This window comes from Limulus polyphemus, unplaced genomic scaffold, assembly GCF_000517525.1.
Source record: "Limulus polyphemus unplaced genomic scaffold, Limulus_polyphemus-2.1.2 Scaffold1330, whole genome shotgun sequence".
NCBI lineage: Eukaryota > Metazoa > Arthropoda > Merostomata > Xiphosura > Limulidae > Limulus > Limulus polyphemus.
The window spans coordinates 147,367-167,652 of NW_013666940.1; the positions used below are offsets into that span (position 1 = coordinate 147,367).

Here is a 20,286-nt window from a genome sequence, read left to right on the forward strand (position 1 = left end):
ACTCAGCTTGTACACAAATACGTTTTTTTTTTTTTAAATTTACAGTGGTGCTGTCGAACTCTCCACTTTGATGACAGTCGATGCTAATGTAGCTCAGTCGGGTCTTAAGGTGGCCGCTGTACTTCATTCTTCCACAGTTATGGATGGTTTGGTAGAGGTCAAAGATGGCAAGGTACTCCGCGTACAGGTGAACGTGCCTCGTGACAACATCGAGATTGTAGATATCCAGTAAGTACAAAAAAATTGTTCAAAATCTGCGTCAAAATTTGTTTTAGTCTCTCATTGTTGTCTGAGGAGAACAAAGCAAACAAATATATATATATTCTAAAACTTATAGTGTGTAAAGGGAGGAGTTAATGCTTAAAAAACATTTTAGATAGCTTTAAAATTATAGAGTATTTAATGTTTAATACTACCATCCAATCAGGCCCAGAGTACTTAGTTTATATAGATTATCAGATTGAGGGAAAACTTTTGTTTTAGATGAATGAAAATTGATTATGCGTTCTATGATTTTCGGTTATTCTTCTTCCCAAATATATAAAGTGATAAAAGACGCAAAACATTCATTCTACACACTTGAAAATTTTTTGCCAGGAGCAAGATTTACTTGGTCCATGGCGATGAAGAACAAGAAGCAAGAGGGAAGCAAGAAAATCGAGTCGAAGTCAGCAAGTGTACCAGTAAATATCTTGGCCGAATGCTTGGAATGGAATTGTGTGGGGAGATGAGTTTTCCTGTTCCACGTGGGAGAAGGAATGACGCTCCACTGTTTCCTTTCAGCGGACCAGCCTCCATTAAACTGTCTCTTCGCAAGGCTGACCCTACTCTAACAAGCTACAACTTCGAAGCAAGTCTAAGAAACGATCAGGTGATTTCATTCCCTTGTCAGCATATCCAAACTTATTGTTATTGTAATTTAATTTTTAAAAGTCGTATTTATTTATTCAGTAACAAAATAATATTGAAATGTGATTACTTAATGCATTTCATAATTTTTATTGTGGCCACGTCTTTAACCAAATGTAACCTTATGAAATAATTTAACAGGTAATTAATTCTTTATTGATTATTATATGGTGAGTTACTGAAACTGTGTTCTTTACAAATATTCGGAATAAGTATTTGTTTACACTTTTGTGTACAAAAAGATGCAGGTTAAATTAAACCTAAATGCGAAATTTGACATATCTTTATTTGCTCATAGGTGGGCAGGGATGAATACATTCGCCGAGCCGTTATGTCTTTCAACACACCTCAGTCTTCTATTGATCGCGAAATGACCATTGACGTACAACTCAATCAACAAGAAAAGTCTTTTGACTTTAAACTAAGAAGTCCCTTCAAAAAATTTGGAGTAAATGGTAGGAAATTATAATGATCAATACATGCTTTTAGAATTTGGCTTTAGTTAAGATTTAAATTTCTGCATGTTTTTTGTAAGAGGATCCAAAAAGACTGGACAAAACTCTAGCGCTCTCGACAGGTGAACCCGTCTCCCTCAGGAGCACAAGGAAAATCTTTTTTTTTTCCTTTTCAGTTCGTCAGGAAGACAGCTCCACCTGTCTAAGAGTAACTTTTTAAAGATTTAATCTTTCTTATCTTTTTTATTTGTGTTCCATCTACCTTCTACTATAAACAAAAAGCTATCTTTAAAAAAATGTTTTTTAATGTACAGGATGTTCGAAAACAACAATAACAAATTCAGTTACACAAGTAAATAATTTTCTTAACATAACTTCTAAAGAATATTGATAATATTTTTTACATATTTAAACCAATTTTCAGAATAATCTCGAAACATCCATATCATTAAAAACTGTGGGAAGAAAAGCTATTTATAATGTGGCCAGAAAGTTTTTATTAATTTGATTTTATATTCCAGCTAAATACAACATTGATAAAACCGAAAAGAAAATTGACATCCGGCTCACCATGGATGACAAAGAACAACTTACGGTTGTAACCAGTATAAGCGCTGACAGAAGTAGCACATCCTTACGGCTTACACCCTATCTTGAGGTTAGAATTCCTAGCCGACGACTTGTGTACACCAAGGGTTATGTTGCTATGGTTTACGGTAAAAAATACAGTGGACAACTTACCATCCAAGATCTTACCGAAAAACCGATTGTAATGAAAGGTAATGTAATAAATATAGCCTATAACTATTCTATATAAATTATATTGATGAAGTCTGTTATCTAAATAATTTAAAATATATCTCCACTTAAACCTTATGATATTGAAATATTTTTAACAAGACTAAGAAAAAAATATGTAGCTTCGTTAGAAATGAGAATGAAATACAGAAACTGTGAGATATTTATAATCGTATATAGCACAAAAACGTTCTCTCTATATCAAATAACTAGCTAATCAAATACGCTGTTCTAAGTATGACCTAAAGTGCAACCTCAAAGCCTCGTTAGCTGAATAAAGTTAACCTCTAGTTAGGATTCCACTGCAGGGTTACATGTATATTACGTGTAAAAATGTCTGAAAATGTTGTAGTTTAAAACAAAGCAAGTTATATATATCTTGATCTTACTGAGAGCTAGTTGTAATTTTTTCAGTCATTAATTTATAACACCTATTACTGTTCATGTTATTGAAAGAAAAGTTTTAACACTATATATCCAGAATTAAAAATAGTCTATTAGAGTAACAGATTATGAAAGATTCATTCAAAAAACATGCACTGTTTGAAATTAATGAAAAACATATTCACTTATTCTTACTTAAACAAAACACTGATCACCAGATGTCTTTCCAATGAAGCAGTGTTATTCAATTATCTATAATTATGTAATTAAATATGTTTATTAACCCATATGGGTATCGTTATGAGTCTTGTTTGTAAAACATTATGACGTTTTTATAGGAGATTTAGACATCAAGGACCGTGATAGCTACGAAGGAGAAATTGGTATCAGTTCCTACTTTCTAGATACAACTGTTAAAGGAAATATGAACATCGGATCATCAGTATTCACCAAATTGGCCGTAGAATACCAAATTTTGGATGGACAGCGTGAGAACTTTGATATCACAGGCAAGTTCCGTGACTTTTCAGCAAACTCTCTCACTAAATACACTGGTGCTATCACGTTGCAAAGTACTGCCAGGCCAGAATACGCCACTGCGGTAAACTGGGAAATGCAAAGTACTGACGGTCACCTGGAAAATCTCTTCGATGTATCCTTTGGTGATGGACGCCGAATAGAAGTTCACAAAATAAAAATCCAGGAAATTCTGCGCTACGAAGGGTCATTGGCCGATAACAGAATTGCAGCTACTTTGAAATTCCAGTATCCTCAACGTGATATCGATTATGTTCTACGCTTAAAGCACAGAAATGATGCCAATTCCCTGTCCAATACCCTTAATATCAAATACAGTGGAAGGAGAGAAATTACGTCTGCTATAGAACTGAGCAAAGATAACACCCGTTTCCTTCAACTAAAAGCGGATGCCCAACTTCAGTATCCCGGTAGAGAGATGAGGTTAACTGGAGAAGTTTCCGAAAACAACCGTAATGATTACCACGTCTCCATCAATGGACAGTGGCAAAAGGCACAGGTGAAAATGACGGCCAGTTACAAGAACAAAAGTGACCGATACCAGCTAAGGCATGAAGGTGATGTTGAAATTATACTTCCACGCACAAGTCCCATCAATATTGCTGGTTACCTTCGTGCTGGACCAGGACAATATGCAGTTACAACTAATATGGAAGTAGCTAGAAAAAAATTTAGTCTACAAGGTGATTATTCAACAACTTCTGTTTGGAACCATAGGATTTCTGGTATGTTAATTTTCCCTGGTAATTCTTATTCTACTGTTGCTGCTCTTGAAGGTAGCCGCAATGGTATGAAAGCCAGTTTTGACACCAACCTTGAAGGTATCCGCCATATCACTGGGACTGTAGACCTTACAAGCACCAAGGTCATGAAAACTGGTTCTCTGGACTTGAAATGGGATGCTGACCGTAACCAGGACAAACGAATAACCGTTGACACTGAATATCAAAATATGGCTACTGGACAAACAGGCACTATCACTGTTAAAGTTTTCAAACGTACAGTGAAGGCTTCTTTTAACAATGAGATTGATAACCGCTTCACAAAGGGAATCTTCAAACTAAACACCCGTGGTGAATTGGAGTGGGAGCCCTATAAAAAGGTCACCATGGAGGTTAAATCTGACAATTACATCTCATCAAATAAACGCAAAATTCGAACTGATATCACTGTTACAACTCCTTTTGATGGATTTCAAAGCAATATTGTTCATCTAAGCCATAGTGATGATAGCCAAGAATGGAAAAATGCTTTTGCTGTAGAACAAAATTCTAGAAAAACCACACTAACGTCTGAAGGACGATATTACAACAATCGAGCTAGTTGTTTCTTACAAAGTACTGTCAAATTTTACAATCCAAACCAGGAACGAATACAAATGGACATCTATCATGAGATGAGCACTTCTGATATGTCTAATAAGTTGGAATTCCAATGGGGATATGCTAGAAAAATCAGTGCTGGAATGCATGGGTCTCTTATTGGTTCAGGTATTCGTGGAGGGGTCAACTTTACCAGCCCATTTGAAACATTCAGAGACCTTTCTGCTTCTATTTTACATACTCAAGATCAGCATCATGTGAAGTCACAGGTAGAGATACAGTGGGATGTGCAAAAGAAAATATCAATTGATTTTGATGGGAAACATTCTCTTACAAACAATAAACGTACCTGCTCAATCAAAACTGAAGCAAAAACACCATTTACTGGTTTTGAATCTGCTTTGACCAACATTGTCTACACCAATGATGGTAGGAATGTTAATGTAGATACGGAAATGAACTGGAATTATAAGCGAGTATTGTTTGGTATACAGGGATCCAATAAAAACACTTATTATAATACAAATGTCAATGGAAAAGTTTACTTTACAAGTCCTTTCCGTGGGTATGAAAACATTGAGTGCAGTGGTTTGTATGAAACTTACAGAAATGCATTTAAAACAAACATTGAAGCAATTCTTCCAGGTAGACAAAAAGTGTCTGTTGCCAGTGAAGGGACATTTAGATCAATATCTGATGCAACCATCAAGCTTCTTGCCACTACACCCATTCATAACTTGGAGCGTATTTCTTTTGACTTTTCCCACAGGTTTAGTGACAACTTGAAAACTGTTGGAGAATTAACTTATGGAACCCGCAAGATAACAATGGACCTTAGTGGAACTCATTCAATCAGTTATGGTGAACAACGTTTGAATGGTGCCCTTGTATTCACCACTCCATTTGTTGGACTTGAAGAAGCAAAAATAACTATTGCCCATGATAACAATCAACAGGATAGATTTAACAGTCGTCTGGAGGCTTCTTATAATAGAAACTCTTTTCAAGTTGTGCATAAATTTACTCTTCAGGACTTTTTAAACTTCCAATCTGAAATGGAAATCTTTACTCCATTTGAGAATTTCAGATCTGCTAAAACATTGACCAAACAATCTTTTAATTCCAATGCATTTAAACATAACTCAAACTTTATTCTCAATAGACAAGCTCCAGTTGACATCTTGGTGGAATTTCTAAATGACCACGAGAGGAAAGGGCAGAATATTGAAGCTCGTTTGAAACTTTTAACTCCATCAGATACATTCAAATCTCTGCTAATCGAAGCTACCTATGAAGACAATAGCCGTGAATACAAGCCAAGGCTTGAAATCCAGTGGAATGACTCTAAGAAAATTACTCTGGATGGACATCTGACAAATGATAGAATGCAGAAAGTTGAAGGAAGTATTATCTACACTAGTCCTTTTTATGGATATGAGGAGATTACTCTTTCAGGAATGTATGACCTTACAAGCAGAAAGAAGACTGGTGAGCTCTCTCTTGATTATGCCCCCCAAAAAAATGGTAAGCTGTTACTTAGTGGATTTTTATTTGCAGACAGAGGAAGAGGAGAAGCTGAGCTGATTTTCAGAAGTCCAATTCGTAACTATGAAGAACTAATTGCTTATGGAAAGTATACTTCTGGCCGCAATGAGAAAAGTGGAGAAATTTCCTTCCAGTGGCCTAAAGATCTAAAAACGAGAGTTTATGCAGAATATAGTCATGAAAGAAATGGCATTGAGTCTTCCGTTTCTTTTAATAGTCCATTTCAAGGGTATGAGACATTCCAAGCTGAAGCTAAAGCTAATATAGACCAAAATAAGAAAATGTTTCAGAGCACGCTGACATGGGGAGCTGGAAAGAAAATTGACTTTTCTTCTGAATATGAAATCACGGGTAATCTGTTTACCACTGCTTTGATACTTCGTACCCCATTCCAAGGGTATGAGGACATGGCTGTGAATGGACGCATCCAGGAAAATTATTATGGATATGAAGGACTTCTTACTACAACCTGGGCACCTACAAAACAAATAAGCATCATAGGCAAGGTTAAACATAATGGTTTCATTCCTAATGAAATCATTGTTAACATCAAAACCCCATTCTCCTCTTACAATAACATAAAATTTTCATCCACTATGAAGAATTTGGGCAGGAGTCTTTCATTGAATTCTAATTTTAACTGGAATAGTGAAAAATATGACATGAATATTCTTTTTGATAGAATTGGAAGACAGGCTCTGGAAGTGAAGTTTAATTTAAATACTCCAAATCCTGACCATAAAATAAGTATTGAAGGACGTTTTAATGGAAATAATGCTCAGAAAATAGAAGGCAGCATCAAATTTACAACTCCCTTTGAGACAATTAGCCCAGTAGATATAAGTGGAAGCCTGTATGATTCTGGAGAAGGAAAAAAATTGTCTGTTAATGGAAACAGTAAGAACAATCGATTTTCCATCACTGGAGAACTAAATAATAACAGAAACCGTCGCATTACAGGTAAATTGACACTAGACTTACCATTTTTATATTCTTCAAACATTGATATGGGTTTTGATATCAAGAGCGACTGGAATAGCCAATTTGAAGCCTCAGCCAAGATAACAGCAGGATCATCAGTGCATGGAATAAGAGTATTATTAAAGAATTCCAACGTTATTAGGGAGTTGGTATTTGAAATTGAATCTTCTCTGCTGTTTGCCAATAAAGTAACACTGGAATTAGAGCTTACATCTAACCCTAATGCCTACAACACAGCTTTAAAATTGTATACACCTTACGTTAGTCACCGTTTTACTGGAAGCTTGCAAAAGATTCAACAGAGTTACAGTGTTGAGGGACATTTTGAAAGTCCAATTGTTAAAAATGGACCTTTCAGCTTTGATGCTACCTATTCAAGTGAAGGATATGAAGAGATAAAACTAGATATCAACTTGGGTACCAAATTTGATAAGCATAGTTTGAAGGTGGTGTATGGTTATGGCAGAGATATAGTTGTGCTTTCTGGAAAAGTCGAGAGCAGCCTATTGGTAGGACGTTCAGCTGAATTTGAAGGAAAGTACATTAACAGTAATGATCGTGAGTTAGAAACCTTGCTGAAATTGACTACTTCTTATTCTTCTCACACTGCTTCAGGAACCCTAAAGCTGTATGATACAGAAATTGAGAGCATAGTAAGAATAGAAACACCATTTTTCAATCCCAAGTCTCTAACAATCACCAGCAAGTTTCTAAATAAAAACTATGAAGTTATGGAAGGCAATTTTCTGATTAAGACTCCTGCAAGTGAAATGCGTGTGGCTGGAAACATACGTAACAGTGGCTGGAAGGGAATTGAGGCTTTTTTCACAATCAACACTCCATTTGAGATCTTGAAAATGGCAAGAGCTGATATAAAATTTCTTAATGAAAACTTTAAGAACATAGAGGGGTCTTTTATTGCCCAGACTTCCACCTATACCTTCCCCAAGATATCAATTTCTGGCAAAATTCGCCATAACACCGGTATGTATGATGTTTCCATCAACACCAAGCTTCCTTTCCGAAGATATAGCAACATTAATCTTTTGGCCACTCTACATCACAACAATGACATGACCTTTGTTAATCCCAGGGTTACTTTTACTCTTCAACAAAACCAATATACAGTCTACTCCAACTATAGGTATTTTGGTCAGAACCTAGTAGCAACTGTAGGTTATGAACTGAATGAGAAGCCTCAGATAGAGTTTTCAACCACAGTCAAGTTCACCCCTGATAGCTGGAATAGTGAGATTACCGTTAAGACTCCTTTCCGTGGCTATGAGAACTACAATTTGGGCATAAACTATGCAATTGAACAAGAACTCTATAATATTCGTGTTATTTTTAAGGACTCTGTGTACAGGACATCAGTTGCCAACATGTCTTTCCGTTACAGTGATTCTACCAATATGGTAGGAGATATTACCATTACTACACCATTCCGTGGATGGGAGAACATTGCAACAAACTTTATTCTGCAAGGCACTTCTAAAAGGTTTCTCAGCAATTTCCAGCACAGTTGGGGAAACAACCAGAAAATTGTTTTTAACTTTGAGAACAAAATTAACAATAAAGGGTACTCAGGAGAGCTTAAGATCATTTCTCCTTTACAAATACTCAAAAACACCAACGTTGAATACAAAGTTCTTAACAACGATAACATGAAGAGTGAGGTAGAAATTACTTATAACAGTCGTAAAGTCTTCAATGTAGAGACATCATCTGTGTACGAATCTCAGGGTTACCACAGAAGTATGAATGTACAGCTCCCATTAGCTGGCGTTGGTTTTGCTTTTGATGCCAAGTCTCAAGAAGCTGGAATAGAAATGAAAGTTGAGACTAACATCCCGTCTAGAAAAATGGTTTTTCATACTATCTACCAAAGTACCTGGTCGCACTTTAGTCATGCCACTGAATTCACTTGGGATGTAGAAGCTCGTCGCACCATCTCTTACGAAGCCAGGCTAGTAGAATCATCCAAACGAGGTATAGACATCTTTGGTAAATTGAATCTTCCCAGTCGTACCTTTGAGCTTAAAGGAGAAACTGAACCTCTTCAAAATGGTAAAAATATCAACATAGAGTTTTCGTGGGATGCAGCTAGAGACATAAACAAGCGATTGGGTCTTGGCTTCGAGTATGAAGATAAAAGTGGAAGAACTGTAACAGCCTACAAAGTTCAGATGACCATGAAACACCCTCGTCTGTCTAAGGTTAGTGAGTAGAACTGAGTCTAGTAGATGACATATCTTGAGGCATAAAAGTAATTTTAGTTTGTTTAAAACATTATTTAAAAATATATACTGATTAATGGTTCTGAGTCGTATTGTAAGTAATCTATTCAATTACATATTATAATAATTTTATTTTTAAAAAGCTAGCTTACTGTATTCGGAATCTTTTGTCTTTTCTTTAATTTCATTCTGATATAATTATCGGTTTTCAGGAGTTTCAGGAAAGCCGAAAAACGCTTTTTATTAATTTCCTATAATTTTATTAGATTAACCAGATTAATGCCCCGTATGTCTTAGTAATTTCTTTACCTTTATCTCGGTACATCAAGATATTTCTCAATGCACATTTCTTACTTTTTATTACTCAAGGATCTCGTCGTTCTTGGAGATATCTCGGTTTCTTCATCTGCGTTGTATGCCAAAGCGGAAGTAGACTACTCTAGATATCACCAGAATAAGATAGTTGCAGAGGTCAGAGGTAAGAATATCCAGAGCTGGGGAGAGTCTAAGTATACCATTGAAGCCAATGCCAGACATCCAGTCACCAACATTGACATCTCAATAAATGGTCAGCTCGTAAACAATAATGATGAATACGTTTTCGACATGAAGTTTGACTACCTTGATCGCAACAGAATGAAACGCGTCCAAGAACTGAAGACAAAAATAATGAAGCTGCGCCAGGAAATCCACTTTGAGGTTAGAATAAAATGATGCTATACTTAATGCAGTGTCAGTAAATCTGATGTAACCATTCGGTTACGTCAGATATTACTATAGATAGGTCAAACAACAAATCAGTATTATGTTGAAATCTTTGATGCTACAAAATCTTACGTTTCACAAATAGTGTTGTGTATGTAAGTATGATTGTAAACACCACAAAAAGCATTACTATATTTATGGAGATATTACTAAAATAACATACGCTTATGTTTGTGTGTAGTTGATGGCATGACATTTGCGTGTTACATGCTGTAATATACAACTGTATTCATCGGTGTGTGTTTTGTGTTTTCAGATGAAAGCCGGTGACAATCGGGTAAAAATGCTTGGTCGCATGTTTAACAGAGATCATGAGTTCACAGTTGCTTTAGAACAGCAGCTGAATAGCTACAGCCCTGTTCACTCTCACTTTCGGTTGAGCAAAAGACACATGAACATGGATCTGAACATCACTACGCCAGGTAGGCCATATTTTTTCGCTTCTGGTCGTGCATGACCTTGTAGTTAAACGTAGCGGACTGTGAATCTGCGGATCCAGAATTCGCGTCTCTTTACTACTTTATGTGCTCCACTCTATGGAGTCGAGGTTACGTTATAATAGTGACATTCAAATCCTACTAATCCATTAAATATTCCAAAAGTTAACGGTAGGTGCTATAGCCTATTCTCCTTTTCTCTAGTCTATCACTTCAAAATTAGGGACGGCTAGCGCAGATAGCCCGTGCGCGATTTTCCGGAATAAAGAGACAAAAATATATCTTTCGCCTGTGTTGGATAAAGTAAGACTGTAAAATCTACGAAATGTGAAAATATCCATAACTGTAGAATTACAGTTGCTAAACTGTAGGTTATGAAACTTGTTCTTAACCCGGTCTTCACCAGATAAAGTTTTATATTCTCATAGCTTGTGTTGGTGATTAGCTAATACGTTTGGTTTGGGGTTATTTTACTTCAGGAAGCTTTATGTCTATATATAACTCTTAAAGAGTTAGTTATTGAAAAATTAGAATTACCACAGTCCTTTTCACTCTCTCTCTACTAGTTCAAAGTGCATTAAATCTAGCATAAAATATCTAAAGTAACGAAACTTATTGTCAAATAAGTAATAAATACTGATTTTTCGTAACATAAAATAAGCCTAAATGTCTTTATTTAAAAATAGAAAACAACGGAATTCATATGAGAGCCGCCCTACCTGAGGATGCAGCTCATTTCCAGGTCAACCACATCAATCATGGCAAGTCTGTTTCTGACGTTCTGTTTGACTTTGGTTTAGAAGAGTCTAAGGTGCTTAGAAGCCGTATCACTTGGAGGCCAGAAATGATGGATGATGTTAAGGTTAGTTAGACTGAGAATCACTTTTGTTAACATATTAAGAAGAGATTAAATAAACAAGAATATTAATATTCTTCTCGTTCATACTTTCTGCGTTTTATCGTGAAGTTATAAAGCATTTTATATAAACTAATGAAGCATCTTTATTAAATATGTTAATTAAGTTTGATTATATGTTATTTCAAACTCACATTATTAAAATATATGCGAAAATACAGTTATAATAATAAGAGAATCTGTGTTCACTAGAGCCCGTTACATACTGTATGTTTGTTAAATATAGGAGGTAGTATCCACCAATTACGAACGTTTCAACGAGATGTATTCATCCACCATGAAAGATGTCTACGACGAGGTGTCTCAGGAATTCAACTCCAAAACATCTTTAGTGAAGAGGTCTGTGGCTCAGGAACTGAAACCTTTCTACAGGGAAATGCAACAAGATATTTCTAACTTACAGAATGAAATGAGACTAGTCAGTAAAGAGCTGTATAAAATGTACAGAAAGAATGAATTCTACATCAAAGATATCATCGATGGTATTGAAATAGTTACAGAGTCTGTTTGGTAAGCGTTTCGCTTATATTTCAAATACCACCAGATACAATAAAAATAGCCGAATATACAACCTTTTAAAGATACTAATATTTTTATTCTCTTAAATATTTTCACATGACACATTAGGCATGTTTGTTTGCAGTTTCCATTACCATGCTCACGTGATTTTAATTGTACTAACACGTAAAATCATGTGAGAGATAACATGTAGATTCTGATTGATTTATTAATTTGAATAGATAAGTAATTTGAGTCTTCCCAGTGGCTCAGTGACAAGTCTGAAGGCTAAAAACCGGGTTTCGATATCCGTTGTGGGCACAGATCGTTTATTGTGTAACTTTGTCTATAACAACAAACCAGCCAACTTTGACGTGCTTATATATATATATATATATGTGTGTTTGTGTTTTAAACTAATAAAGTATATATTTTTTTCATCTAACCAATCTAGCTCCGTCATCTCTAAAAGCGGTGAGATTTTGTACAACGGCATCGTAACGACTGGGCGTGTCTTCACGGACGTATTCCGTTACATTTCCGAAAAATCCAACTTAATTTTGGAAACCATTGTTGACATTTACGGACGTGCTTTCTACGGGGCAGTTCGTGTTATCAGGGATTTCAGCATTAATATCTATGAATGGACAAAACCAATCATCACCTATTTCACTGATTTCAGCCATCTGATCGTGCGAAACACTGAATGGCTCATCCACCGATACGCTCCATTTGTGGAAACATATTTTTCAAGACTTGTTACTTCATATGTTGAGATGATGGATATACTGAGAGGTGAGTGACAATACGCTTAGAATAAACTGTGACACAATATTACATTGTGAAGAGAATGTTTGATATGTTCATATTTCTTCATAAGCAAACTAATTCGAATGAAAATGTAATTTTTATGACTTAAGTCGTATATTTTAATTTTAAAAAACATTGCACGGTACTTTGGGCAAAAATTATTTAAAAAAGTAAAGAGTTATTTGCACATTCTTAACCTGAAAAAAGTAAACAGACAATAATGTAAGAATTCAGATCTTAATTACGTAGTAACTATGTATTTCAGATTATGCTGATTACCTGGCTGAGGAGGTTTACAGTCACCCTTACTATATTGCTCTGAATAACTACATCAACAGGGTTAAAGCCACTATAGTTGCTTTCCGTCGTAGTTACTACTCAAATATATACAATAACTTAAAACAAGGACTCAGCACGTCTGTATCGTCTCTCTCAAGTTACTATACCCACTTTCATCGTCACCCCCATGTAGAGTCAATTAAAGAATTTTCTAGAAGCACATACAACAAGGTATGATTTCTGGAAGTTATTAGCTAACTTTTTACTTTCTCGTATCTTTACAGTATTTTATTTCCAAGCTGACAGTCCAATTCTAACTCTATAAATTTCACTTACTGAAATAACAGTTTAACAACAGTAACTGCTGAATTACAGCTTTATTCTCCAATGTTTTTTTTATCCTTACACTGTAAATAATTCATTATTTCTTGCTTTTAGAAATAAACTTTATCAAAATAATAAAGTGAATAAATGCAATTTTTTGTACTTAGAATACAAATATAATGAGGTAGATTGAATCAAAATAACGTCACCCACTACTGATTTCTGTGTTTTTGTTTTCTCTGTAAAAAAAGTTATTATTGTCTCTCGTGTTTCCAAGTATCACGAATTAATAAAATGAGTTATATTAAATGTCATATTTTCGCATGTTCACAAGGGTAGGATCCTCTATTTCTATCACACATAAAAGGAAGCCGCAATATTTAATACAAAAATTTTGTTTTCCATAGGGAATCGAAGCTGCCAAGTATTTTGGACTTGACGATATGATCGACACCATCTACCATCAGTTGAAAGACAGTGCTTTGGAATCAGTCAAAGAACTCGTACAGGATTGGTCCAGTATGGTTGCAGGTTTCAGCTATACCTTCAAACCAGAACGAGGTCAAATGGGATTCGACATTATACTACCAGCCACTCATAAAAACCTTCGAGACGTACTGGATATCACCAGCTACCCCATCTATCAGCACCTTCAGGATCTCAAGTATAAACTGATCAGTGGAGATTTCTATGTGTGGGATAGATATTACACCATCATACGATTCCTGAACCCCAAGAACTGGATCCCTCCATTCACAGGTATGTAGAGTTTTAGTTTTGCCACTGCTAAATATAATGGGTGTTTAAATCACCAATCAAGAAAAATTTTAAATCTTTTTTTTTAGAATAATAAAAAATAATGTTGCTGCATAAATATGCTTTTGTTAATTAAACCTACAAAACTGTGGTTTAAATTTATATCGTTTTATAGCTCACGCCATGATTGTTGGAAACGACCACTACATCACCTTCGACAAGTTCCACTTCGATTTTGCTGGGGAATGTAGTTACCTATTAGCAAGAGATTTTACTGATGGAAATTTCACCGTGGCCATCACATACACCCGTGACAACTACAGGGTCGTTAAGAAGTCTCTAACAGTAATAACAGATGATGCTAAGATTGAGATCAGCCCAGACTACAAAGTAACTGTATCTGACACCAAGGTAGAACTACCTGTGGAAATTGGCGAGATTGTCGCTAAGAGAGAGGAAAACACCGTGCATATCCATTATGCTCGTGGCATCGACGTTCGTTGCAATTTCATCCATGACATTTGTACTCTTGAGATGTCAGGTTTCTACTTTGGTAAAACCGCTGGCCTCTTTGGTACCTATGACAACGAACCTCAACTGGACATGATGACTCCTGAAAGAAAACTGGTCGACCAACCTGAAAGGTTTGCAAACAGCTGGCAGATTGGGTCTGCTGTCTGTCGTCCTGCCTCTCCTAAAAGAGCAAACGTGATCACTGAAGAAGCTAAAGAAAGGTGCAATGAGATCTTCCACGACAGTAGCTCTAACCTCAGACCTTGCTTCCAACAGGTTAGTAATCGTTTATGTTTCAATGTTTATAAACTAGTTTTTTAATCTGCACTGACGTTTAGGTATTTTAAGTATCTCACGCCTATTTGCATCAATTTTACTTTAAGTAGGTTATATCAAAGGTTGTATTTTGTGATTTCAGGCGGAAAATATTTTAAACGTTTCTGCCTTTTTATTTTAACAGGTTAATCCAGAACCATATTTTGACATGTGCGTCAGAGATCTCTCAGAAGTTGACATCCATCGAAAATCGGACTCCATTTGTAAATCTTCTGCAGCTTATAGGACTCATTGTAATTTTGCTGGCGTGAAAGTAAAAATGCCCAAATCTTGTGGTATGTATTAAAGCATGCAGTTAAATAATACAATAGTCAATGATATATTTAGAGAACATAATTCTTTCACCTGAGAAATATTATTTTTTATTACTTGAAATGAACAATTACTGGTAATAAGGGTACACTTTATACTCGTTGGTTTCTATAACTTTTATCAACCTTCATAAACAAAGTAATTGATAACGTTTTAGCTGTTTCCATAAGAAACGTGGAGTCCAGAAATTCTGACAAAAATAATTGTATAATGATCACTTTGACATGAATCTGGGTACGATTAACTTTTCAGTACGATGTGAAAGTTATGATGGTACCGTCCTACTGGAGGGAGAAACGTCTGTGATCAAGAAAGTGCCTACCAAAGTAGCAGATGTTGTGTTCATCGTAGAGGAGAAAGCATGCAACAAAGATGTGATGCCAATGCTTGGTAAGATGGCTCGAGGGGTGGACAGCAGTTACCGACAGAAGGGTTACAGTGACGTACGCTACGCTGTTGTTGGGTTTGGAGGTGACGGAGTTCATGGTCCCCCCCATATCCACACTAGTGATGGTCAAGTATTTGCCAGCATCCGGTCTATCGACTCAGCACTAAGTAGTCTAACCATCGGCGACGGCCCAAGTAACATCTTCCACGCCATCCGTTTTGCTGCTCGTCTTCCGTTCCATGCTGGAGTCACCAAGACTTTTGTTCTTGCCAAATGCACTACTTGTGAAGCTGAAGACATGAAGGTTAGAATAAGCTATATATTTTGTAGATAGCGTACAATTTAAATTTTAATATTCTTAGACTTTCTAATTTTGATATTAATTTAACATTCTTATGTGATGTAAAAGCATGTATTTGCAAATCTGGATTTAAATAAATAAGAATAATTTACCATCAGTGTTCTAAGATATCAAGGTCGAAACTTTGTACTCAACTTTTATTGTAATAATGTTTTTAGTTTGATCTAGTTTCGCATAAAATTGCATCACCTATATCGTTTTTGAAACTTACACACAAACAGAAATTTTATATTTTGGTCATTTACTGTTTCAACACTTTTTATAGGCTGATTACAGTGAAATCCTGCAGACTTTATTGGACAGTGAGATCACCCTCCACATACTGATGGACCATGAATTCGAGATGAAATCAGCTTCTAAATCGAAGAAAGCAAAACGGTTGCTAGGTTAGTTTTGCATTTCACTAAAACCTTACATAATTTCTTCTACACGTCCCTAGTTGTCTATATGCCTTATTCAGAAGGAATGTATATGCACAAACAGATTTCAATATTTACATTAATTCCCAAGGCCTATAAACAACAGTGTGCATAAAAGCCTTATGCAATTTCTAAATTGCAAACGTGCACTAATTTTAATACTGTATATGGAAAAATAATTATGATTTCTGCAAGAGTGCCTAGTAATAACGGTAGACTTGTAATATCACACAATCAACTCCTATCATTTTTTTATTCTAATTTAAATACTAAAATGTCAATTATTTAGGGTTGGACATCAATTATGCCTACTCACTAAAAGATGCCAAAGACAAGAACTTGAAGGGAGATAAAGCTATCCGTTCACAAGTGAAGATTCCCAAAGATCATTGCGTTCCGTTAGCTCTGGAATCAAGGGGGTCATTCTTCAGCACAGAAAAGCTGACAAACAACGCGAAAAAGGCAAAGAAATTCATCGATGTCATAACCCGTCGTATGGCTGTGACTGCAGAACAGTCAGAGTGTCAAACTTGTGGATGCATTGCAACTGAAGATGGTGTAGGCAAGATGATGTGCCAAGCTTGTGTCTCCAATCCTGTAATAGTGAGGGATATTGTAAGTCCATTATTGAAATATCTAAACTTAGGAATAAAAATATATAAGGATAAAGAATTTTTATCAGATAATGAAACATTTATAAATTTTACAAAAATAACGAAATTGGCACGTTTTATTATGTATTTACAGTCTAGATCATAATTATAATGTAACTGCTACTGATGCAACATCTGAAACAAATTACATGCGATAAAAGAACCATTTGGTTTCCAAACAATCCTGCTTTGAAATTCTGGCATATCTTAATATTCTATTCGGTTATATAACAGCAAGGTAGTATTGTACTCCTCAACATAGCTGGAGAAAAATGCATACCTTCTTATTAAAGAACCAGTCAGTAATTGTTTTCTAGTGTGATATGCTTTGTTCAATCCACAGCTCACGAACTCCTTTAATATTTGACTATTCTCATGATTTAATGTTTACAGCCCATCTATAGTAACACGGAAGTTGGTGATAGTAGCAGTCAAGAGGTAGATGAAGACGATGATAACCAGAATGACGATTTTGAGGACTATATGGACCTACCTCTGCAGGTGAAGAAACGCAAGATGTGGAAGGAGTACTGAGCTTCTGAAGCATCAGAAAATCTTAGCTATTCCTATAAGTTGTGATTATAATGTCATTTAATCTTATGTTTAGTTCCAAGTAATGTAAGAATTTCATATGTAACCTACTCATCGTAGTGCAATGTTTGTTTCAATGATCATTATGATGAATAATGTAAAATCATATATCATAAACTAATTCAATAGCTTCACTATACTATGATGCCCAAACAATGCAAGTATCTATTATAATAATTATTTTCAACGTATTGTATCAATATTTTATGAAATGTGTTTGTAAAATTTGAAAATATATTGTGTAACTGGTATGTAATAAATCATACTCATTGTCTTTACAGCATGTATTTATAATCTGACAAGAAAAGCCAATAAAATAATTTACAAATTTATTTCACTGTCTAGAACATGTTTCTTACACTCTCTTGGATTTATCAAAATAAAGAAATGCAAAGAACAATACTTACCCCCCCCCCAAAAAACAACTAAATTCTAAATATCAGTATTTTTCTCCACATACAACTTCAAATCACTAACAAATTTTAAACATTTTCCCTGTGCTACACATTTGTAGGTATACCTTGCTTGTATGTTTGAAAATATAAAGAGATTGTAATATCCAGTTGCTCTAAATTTCCCTCACTGACTGACGAAAAATATATGGGAAAAAAAGCAAAGTTCTTTAGAAGTTATTCTTAAAGTAATCTAGAATTATACCATTCAACAGTCACTTTTAAAAGAGGTAACTTCATTCATTTAATCAACCAGTCCTTCTTGAACAATGAATCCTCACTCTTTAATTAAATAGTCATTCCTAGTAAAGCTAACCTCACACGTTATTTACCAGTTATTTTCTGTCAAGGTAACATAACTATGCTTAGATCGGGATTTATATTTTCCAAGACGGGAATATCTCTTGTACTTAATAACATAGGAAAACAAAGGAGTATGGATTAACCTGGGGCACCAGGATCATCCAGAAAGGGACCTGCATAAAGTCGTACCTAGAATTCGACCAGATCTGGTAACATGAACTGTAACGATATTGTGAGATTCCAAATCATTTTGTTATAACGTACTCATCCTCTTTGCATACGTTTTGAGGAAGTATTTCAAAACAGTGTTCATAATTCACAAGCATTTCAGTTGTAAATTTTTCTTATAAAATGTATTTTTGGATCAACAGGAGAAAATTTTCAAGATATTAAAAAATTGTTGATAAATTTGACATGATGCCAAAATCTTGCAGTCTAAAAATGTGTGATTTCAAACTTTCATGAGTACAAAGTACTGATAAAGAAAAAGTTATTTTATAGAATTTGAAATATTAAGTGGTAATACTTTTAAGAAGATATGTACAAGTAAGCTTAATTGTAGTTATATATATTTAGAAGAGTTACTGTCTTCTAAAAAATTATGTTCTTCAAATTTTATAGTAATCAAAATTATCTTAATGTTTTATGTTTTATTCTCACATACCACTTACACGACCTTCCATTTTCTTTACAAATTCACTCTTTTAAGGGTGTGGATTCTCACCTTCTCAAAAACAACGGTTGTGGCTGTTTGAATCCACCTCACTAGCACATTTTTTAGAGTATCTTAGTCTCGCTCCTCTAACGTTTAACTTCTCCAGTTTTTGGTGGTTTACACTAATCGACACATTGTTAAAATCAAAGGAATTATGCTTTCATTGAAGGATAGTGTAATAAAAATTAATATCAAATAAACGTTTCAATCAATATTCTTTCATTTGTGGAAAATAATTAATTGTTTGAAGAGTTGCGCCTTCCAGAATATCATCTAATTAGTCTGAAAAACTTTGCAATAATTCACCCCTGGCAACAAATGTATAACTTTTACAAAGTTTGCAGTTTAACTTGACCATTATAGTAATATTTCTTTCCCAGAATAAAATTAACTAAAAATTGCAATTGCAATGTGAGAAATCACTAACATCCCTTCATCGCAATGCAGTGTATGTCTTGCAGTTGTTATTTAATGTTTTAACCTGAAAAGCACCTTATATGACACATGGGTTAAATGGACAGGAAAGAGAGCCCAAGGTTTAGGCATAGCTGTTCCTAAGTTAGAACCAATGAATGGAGCGAGAGCAACAGTTAGCAACATTTTCTAGTTACATGGCTCAAGTGGTAAGATTGAATGTCACATTTATAAAGCTTCTGCAACTGAAAGTGCAGAATGTGTTAATGGCATATCAAGGCTCAAACATTGGACTTTCTGATCTGCAACTGGCAAACTAATCATTCTCACACCCTGCTCTTCAAAAACGTTATTTTATCTTCAGATGCTCTTATAGTTGGTATGTATTTTAGTCACTGCTAAATACTCTAAGTTCAGTATTTAAACGTTTTTACTATTATTTGTACTAATTAATAAGCTAGCACTTCAGATAAATACAAAGATGAAGCGTATGTTTTAGTGTGTGTGTGTGTAGGACATATCACTAATATTAAACGAAGTTTTGCTTAATTATAATTGTTGTAGCCTTTTTTTAAATCTAGACATTTCTAGAAATCTGTATTCTTGTTTAGGCGAAAAGAACGTAACATGATGGATGTACACTTAATATCTGGAGCGATCTCCAAAGTTTAGGAAAAATTTACGTAACAAAAAGGGATATCAACATTTGTAAATTGAATTGGAAAACACAAGGATCAAATTAGTCATACCTCCTTCTTCACCAGCTTAAGACTCTTGACCTCGAACACCATTAACTATGTAATATGGAATAAGATAACTCATCTAGTTTACCACCTCTTACCGCTACTATTGAGCTTACCACCTCAATTACAGAGG

General features: G+C 35.0%; 1 protein-coding gene across 1 annotated transcript in view; it reads left to right on the top strand.

Moving 5' to 3' along the window:
* LOC106463124 (apolipophorins-like) overlaps positions 1-17,858 on the top strand; it is a 31,290-nt gene extending 13,432 nt beyond the window's left edge. Inside the window, exons 15-32 of the mRNA XM_022390551.1 lie at positions 46-228; positions 598-871; positions 1,208-1,364; positions 1,886-2,143; positions 2,885-9,147; positions 9,538-9,867; positions 10,190-10,355; positions 11,057-11,232; positions 11,513-11,796; positions 12,239-12,579; positions 12,860-13,104; positions 13,605-13,956; positions 14,129-14,742; positions 14,927-15,077; positions 15,367-15,806; positions 16,129-16,249; positions 16,572-16,897; positions 17,329-17,858. Coding sequence (XP_022246259.1) covers positions 46-228; positions 598-871; positions 1,208-1,364; positions 1,886-2,143; positions 2,885-9,147; positions 9,538-9,867; positions 10,190-10,355; positions 11,057-11,232; positions 11,513-11,796; positions 12,239-12,579; positions 12,860-13,104; positions 13,605-13,956; positions 14,129-14,742; positions 14,927-15,077; positions 15,367-15,806; positions 16,129-16,249; positions 16,572-16,897; positions 17,329-17,469 — 10,822 coding nt within the window. The 3' untranslated portion in view covers positions 17,470-17,858. The remainder of the gene's footprint in view (positions 1-45; positions 229-597; positions 872-1,207; positions 1,365-1,885; positions 2,144-2,884; positions 9,148-9,537; positions 9,868-10,189; positions 10,356-11,056; positions 11,233-11,512; positions 11,797-12,238; positions 12,580-12,859; positions 13,105-13,604; positions 13,957-14,128; positions 14,743-14,926; positions 15,078-15,366; positions 15,807-16,128; positions 16,250-16,571; positions 16,898-17,328) is intronic.
* The last annotated feature ends 2,428 nt before the right edge of the window (positions 17,859-20,286 follow it).